The sequence below is a fragment of the Oryzias melastigma genome, linkage group LG13, assembly GCF_002922805.2.
Source record: "Oryzias melastigma strain HK-1 linkage group LG13, ASM292280v2, whole genome shotgun sequence".
Taxonomy (NCBI): domain Eukaryota; kingdom Metazoa; phylum Chordata; class Actinopteri; order Beloniformes; family Adrianichthyidae; genus Oryzias; species Oryzias melastigma.
In genome coordinates this window covers 10,944,423-10,950,561 of record NC_050524.1, presented here as the reverse complement: position 1 = coordinate 10,950,561, position 6,139 = coordinate 10,944,423, and the positions used below count along the sequence as shown (strand labels likewise).

The following is a 6,139-nucleotide window of genomic DNA, read 5'->3' as shown; positions in this document are numbered from 1 at the left end:
CCCATCCTCCTCTCTTTGTCACTTAAATGATAACGATAATAATTACCCACAATGTTGATACAAGGCTTATCTGAGTATGATCGCTTCAGGAAAAAAGCCTCTCTAATCCTTCATTTCATCAAATGTAGGAGGCAGCAGAATTTCTGGAATATTCCTTGTCGTATTGCAGAGATTTATTTCTACTCCAGATGTTTCCGTCCGTCTAGTGTGAAATCCAGCAGCGATTTAAAGTTATTTTAGGGTGACAACCCTGATTGAGCAGTGCAATATATGATGTGAAGAGGATGACATGGCTGGCCTGCCACACATTAGCTCTCTCAGCTCTTATTGGCTGCTCAGGACAGAGCCTTTGTCTGCTTTTTCTTCCTCCACTCCCTCTCTCTTTCGAGGCCCTTAAGAAATTTTGACACCGGATGCACCGGTGGGCATTAAAAGAAAAACTGCTGTGTCACACCAGCCCGCACTGGAACCAGCAGCATCCTGGACTGACCGGCACCGGAGGAACATTGCGTCTTAGAACATCAGAGCCTATTTGGATCGTTTGCCATCAAGGGTTTCTGGTTTCAAAGGGAGGGATTCCTTTGCCTTCTAGCACCACAGCCCAGACTGGGCCCTTTTTGCTGGAGGAGGTGGGATGGGGTGGCGGTGGGAGGTGCAGTTTTTATTCAAAGGGAATCCCTTGCCACTGCATCCAGAAATGACAAACGAGAGGCTGCCACCTTCGTGTTCCTCATGAAAAATGCAACGCTGCTCTCGGCGGTTATTAATTAAAGAAATGGCCTTCACAAATCAGTCCCGACCAGAAAAATCAATCCAGTCTATTATCAAAAATTGTTTTTTCTTCTTGACAGCAGCAAATATTTTTTTTGGTAATTCCAATGACTGATGGCCCACTCTTAATGAACTTGTTGTAACCCTTTCAGTAATGCAAATCGAACGCTAAAATATATGCCGAGCATAACTGCAGTGGTGAGCTCTGCAATCATTCAATTTTAAGTGCTGTTCTGTTTCTAAAAAAAAACAAAACTGTGTAATCAGATCAATATGAATCTGCTTCATTTCATAGCAAATGCCAAACAGTTGTTGCCTGCGGTCAAATCGGATCATTGCGTGTTGGCGTGTTCATTTCTGGACAGGCCTGGTGAAGGCAACTCCATCTGTGCCGGTTTAGTGACGTCACGTGTGCCATCCTTACCCTCCTCTGACTGAACAGAGAAAAATTGAAACGGTTGATAAAGTAGAGCTAATTATTAGGGCGTCTTTTCTGCTTTAAAAAAAAAAAAAAAAAACTTTTATCGATCCGTGCTAGCACAGAGCGCCTCTTCCAATCAAATTACCCCTGAGTGGTATGACCTCTCTGCAGTCATACTGATCCATCCGGATCCAAAATTATCCGTCCGAGTCAGAGTGATGTCACATCACGGAGCTTAAAACAGGTAAAAAGGTCACTCGGAGCCAAAGAGAAGGTCAGTGGGACACGTAACCGCCTGTGCAGTGATGGTTTTCATTTACACTGCAGCTGCCCTTGAGTGCTTGTGGGAACATTTCTGTCTCCATCCTTCTTCTGCCCCCCCCTCGCCGGAGCAATCTAAGTACAATATCATTTCTCACTAGCTGGCATTAGATGTACACGTGGCAGCTGGAGCTGCTGGTGCTCTAAATGAATGGATTGCCATGGAAACTAGGAATTGGACAAGCCAAATCTCGCTGATTCTCGTCTGCCGACTACACAGTTTTACTGAATGATAGATCCATTCTCTGGATGAGCTTTGAAACTCATTTTCATCGCCTAATGATCTTATTGTTCATTGCTTTACAAATGTAGTTTGCAGGCCTCAGGAGAAATTCTTTAAGTGGGGTGCGTTGCAATCAGACTGGAAAATGAGTTAGCTGTTTTATAACAGATTGTTGTACATTTATTTATGCAACTTTTAAAAGATTAAAATCTGTTTTTGGATTTCACGGAAGATTAATGTATAGCCCTCCTGCTTCCAGGTCACAGAGCTGAACGAGGCCCTGTCCAACGAGGAGAGGAACCTCCTGTCCGTGGCCTACAAGAACGTGGTGGGCGCCCGTCGCTCCTCCTGGAGGGTGATCTCCAGCATTGAGCAGAAGACCTCTGCCGATGGCAACGAGAAGAAGATTGAGATGGTGAGAGCTTACAGGGAGAAGATCGAGAAGGAGCTGGAGGCCGTGTGCCAGGACGTGCTCAACCTCCTGGACAACTTCCTGATCAAGAACTGCAGCGAGACGCAGCACGAGAGCAAAGTGTTCTACCTGAAGATGAAAGGCGACTACTACCGGTACCTGGCTGAAGTGGCCACAGGGGAGAAGAGGGCCACCGTGGTGGAGTCGTCAGAGAAGGCCTACAACGAGGCTCACGAGATCAGCAAGGAGCACATGCAGCCCACCCACCCCATCCGCCTGGGCTTGGCTCTCAACTACTCTGTGTTTTACTACGAGATCCAGAACGCCCCGGAGCAGGCCTGCCATCTGGCCAAGACCGCCTTCGATGACGCCATCGCTGAGCTAGACACCCTCAACGAGGACTCCTACAAAGACTCCACTCTCATCATGCAGCTGCTCCGAGACAACTTGACACTGTGGACAAGTGACCAGCAGGATGACGAGGGCGGCGAGGGCAACAATTAAAGAGAAACCACACTTCAAAAAAATTTAGAAAATCCTGAAGGGCCGGTGGACTTTGGCAGCTGCTTTTGCCGATGATACTACCGCAGCAGCAGTTCTTTATTTTTCCATGTGTTTAAAGAAAAGAATCAAAAGAGAGGTGAGAGTGGAGGTTAAATCTTAGTTTAAATATATATAGAGAGAAATATATATACAGTTGAAAGGGGCCTCCGTCTTCTTGATTTTCTCTTTGACATTTGCCAAAACCACTGAGGTGTCAGTCAGTCGGCCTGAAGTGGTTGTTGTTGGATTGAAACGGCAGCCTCACACTGGCATCGGAACCGATTTTGTTCCGTCAAGAAAAGCTGCTTACTTAGGTTTTTTTGCGTGATAGAGATGCATTTGAGTCATAACGAGAGAGTATTAAAAAAAAAAAATGCTTGAATGGGAATGCCTCACTTAACTCGTTTGCATTGGTTCCAAGTTCCAGACTCCACAACGGGAGGGAAACCTTTAACTTGCCAAGAGAAAAGTTCCAAACCAGTAAAGCCCACGCTAAATTTTAGAGGATAAATTACACAGGAGTGAATAAAAGATGGATTTGATTAAAATAAATAAAACCCAAACATTTGGTAGAGGAGTCACTGGAAACATCTGATACTTTTGGAGGTGAAGATTATTGAAGGCAGAGACTTACAAAGATTAAAAAAAAAGAAAAAATTAAGAAAAGCAGCTTCAGAGTTTGTGGTTTACTTCTGTGTTTGTTTTATTTAATGCACTTGCCTAATATACTGTTTCTTCAGTGTAAGACAACAATAATATCGATTATTCAGTATTGTGCATGCCGGTGATGTATTTATATACAGTAGCTTGACTTTATTAACTTATACTGTGGGTGTTGAGTATTCATATGATTGAGAAAAAAACAGGCTTTATTGAGTTCTAATTTATTTGGTTATGGTTTTTGGTTTGCTATACCAAATGGTGGTGGTAAAAACCTTTACCTGTAATGGGCGTTGCTATAGTGACATGTGTATTTCATTTGTTAAAGAAGATAAAAAAGATAAAAAAAGAAAAACCCACCAGTGCTCACTTAATCTTACCAGCTGGTGTTTGTCTCATTGAAATATGATTATATATTTTTGTTTTTCTTTGAAAAACAGTTTGTTTTTGTCATGCTTTTGAATTTTAATAATGGTGAAGTTTTGCAAGCTTCAGTGTTTCTGTTATAAACTCACAAACATGGACCATTATTTCTTTCTGACACTATTTTTCTTTTTTTTATACCTTTTAGCTGTTCCTAAGTGACAAAATATCTTAAATGTGAGTCATTATGTAGCAGTTGCACAAGAACCGAAATAATAGCTATGATAATAAAAAAAGATTATGACTACAATTATACATGCACTATTTCCGTGGTGGTATTGTTATATCGTTTATCCATGAGTTCATTCGGCTTTAACGCACCTTCTCATTACCTTTTTAGCACTCCTGTTTTGTGGCCCGAGTACAGTGTGTGCTGTCTTTTTTGTGCCTGTATGATTTTTAATGCAATTTAGTCTTTCACGATTTATCTGTCAGTGTTTTAAGTTGCTGCAAGCTCTCAATGGTCAGCTGACTGTACAGCACATGTATGAATATTTCACGCCAACACAGTTACAGGGAAAACATCACCTCTTCAAACTGAATACCAAGAAGCTGCTTGCACAAAAAACAAACAAAAAAAAAAAACATAAAAAAAAAATATTGCACGGATTTCTCATCTTTATGCTGCTACTACAACCATTTACGAATATAATCATATGGATGGCATTTTATTATGTTTTTTTTCCTAAGATGTGATGGCTTAAGAGAGAAACCAAAAGCCTTAAGGTCAGTCACACAACCTTGCTCATGTATGCCAATTATGCCACCATCATGAGTCAGCCTCCATGAGCTCACGGTATGCCACAGCTGCTTTGATTTATTTTTAACGTTGTGAAGAGTTGAGTCTCCAATGTTCACTAGAAAAAACAGCATTAAAAAAAGATAGACATCATAAATGGTTATTTATTTATTTTTGTTTTTATTTTCTTAAATATGTTTTACAGTTTTTTTATTTGTAAGAGGAAAAGAAAATCATGTGAAGATGTTAAATCAGAATTCTTCCCCTGAGGGTTCTCCCTACCCCTACATTTAGCCCTCCAAATGGAGAATTATGAAAATTGCAGGTATGTTCGAATTCCTTTACTACTCACCATATAGCGCACTATATAGATAGACGTTCGCCATTTTGTAGGACTGTCCGAAAATACAATTCCAAAATCAAGAGCTCCAGAAATTTCCCAGAAGTCTTTGCAAAAACAATGTGCATTGATGCTCACTACATTAGCAAATATAGACCACAATGCATAGTGGTCGAACATTTTTTGCAACACAACATGTGTTTAAATGTAATTTTTTAAATAAACTATCCACATTTTCATTGTCAGAACACAGTGGAGACATAAGTAGACGTAAAAATTTCAAATTGATTAGATTTTCACTTTGTGACGTCATATCCGCCCTTTAAAAAAAAAAGAAAGAAAAGTAGTTAGCATGGTGTCCCAATTGCTTTTAAAATTCAGGGCACAATGTAGTCCTGCACTATATAGTTTTTTTTTTTTTTTTTAGTTATGGACATAACCATAGTGTCATTAAATTCTGACATAACTAACCCTCGATGATGTCATCAAAAGTTGCCAGTCATCTACGTTAGCGTAGCTGCTAGCGCTCAGAAATACATAACATCTGTTTTATAATTTTTAAAAAGTCATGGTAAAACAAAAAAACATTACTTACATTTAAATGTAAACTTATCTGATTCAGAGCACACCCATGTGAAGAAAGGCGTTTCTCCTCCATGCATCCCTCCAATAAGAGGGTAAATCCTTCAAAGATACACCCCTATCGCTTCAAATGCCCCTACAATTGGAGAGGTAGGGGTGTAATTTGGATTCAGACATAGTGTTTTTAAATTTTGACATTACTAACCCTTGATGATGTCATCAATAGTTGCCAGTCAGCTATGTTAGCGTGTAGTTGCTAGCGTTCGGAAAATGCATAACAACATCGGTTTTAAACTGTAAAACATAAAGTCATTACTCACATTTAAGTGTAAACTTCTGAAGAAATTAGTTTCTTCTCAGTTTACCCTCCCAGCGGTGGGATTCATAGCCAACAATTTTGGACACCACTAAAGCTTCAAAATGCCCCCTGCAATAGGAGGGGTAGGGGAAGAATTCAAATTTGGCCAATAACACTCTTTGGTAAGAACATAATGTTCCACTATGAGTTTCTTTTTTTGGATCCTTGTGGTTCTTACGTTTAACCACGAGTATGCCCAAAAAAAAAAAAAAAAGGTTTTCTTTGAGTTAAGATCATAAAGGAGCTGATCTACTGGATCTTAGGAGAGAGTTGAAATGACATAAGTACTGTATGCTCTTTTGGCTGCCGTCTGTTGCACATTAAAGTTATATGTTTGTTGGTATTA

At 40.2% G+C, this 6,139-nt stretch overlaps 1 protein-coding gene across 1 annotated transcript in view; it reads left to right on the top strand.

The window, feature by feature from the left end:
• ywhag2 (3-monooxygenase/tryptophan 5-monooxygenase activation protein, gamma polypeptide 2) overlaps nucleotides 1-6,139 on the top strand; it is a 6,852-nt gene extending 713 nt beyond the window's left edge. Inside the window, exon 2 of the mRNA XM_024277306.2 lies at nucleotides 1,996-6,139. Coding sequence (XP_024133074.1) covers nucleotides 1,996-2,652 — 657 coding nt within the window. The 3' untranslated portion in view covers nucleotides 2,653-6,139. The remainder of the gene's footprint in view (nucleotides 1-1,995) is intronic.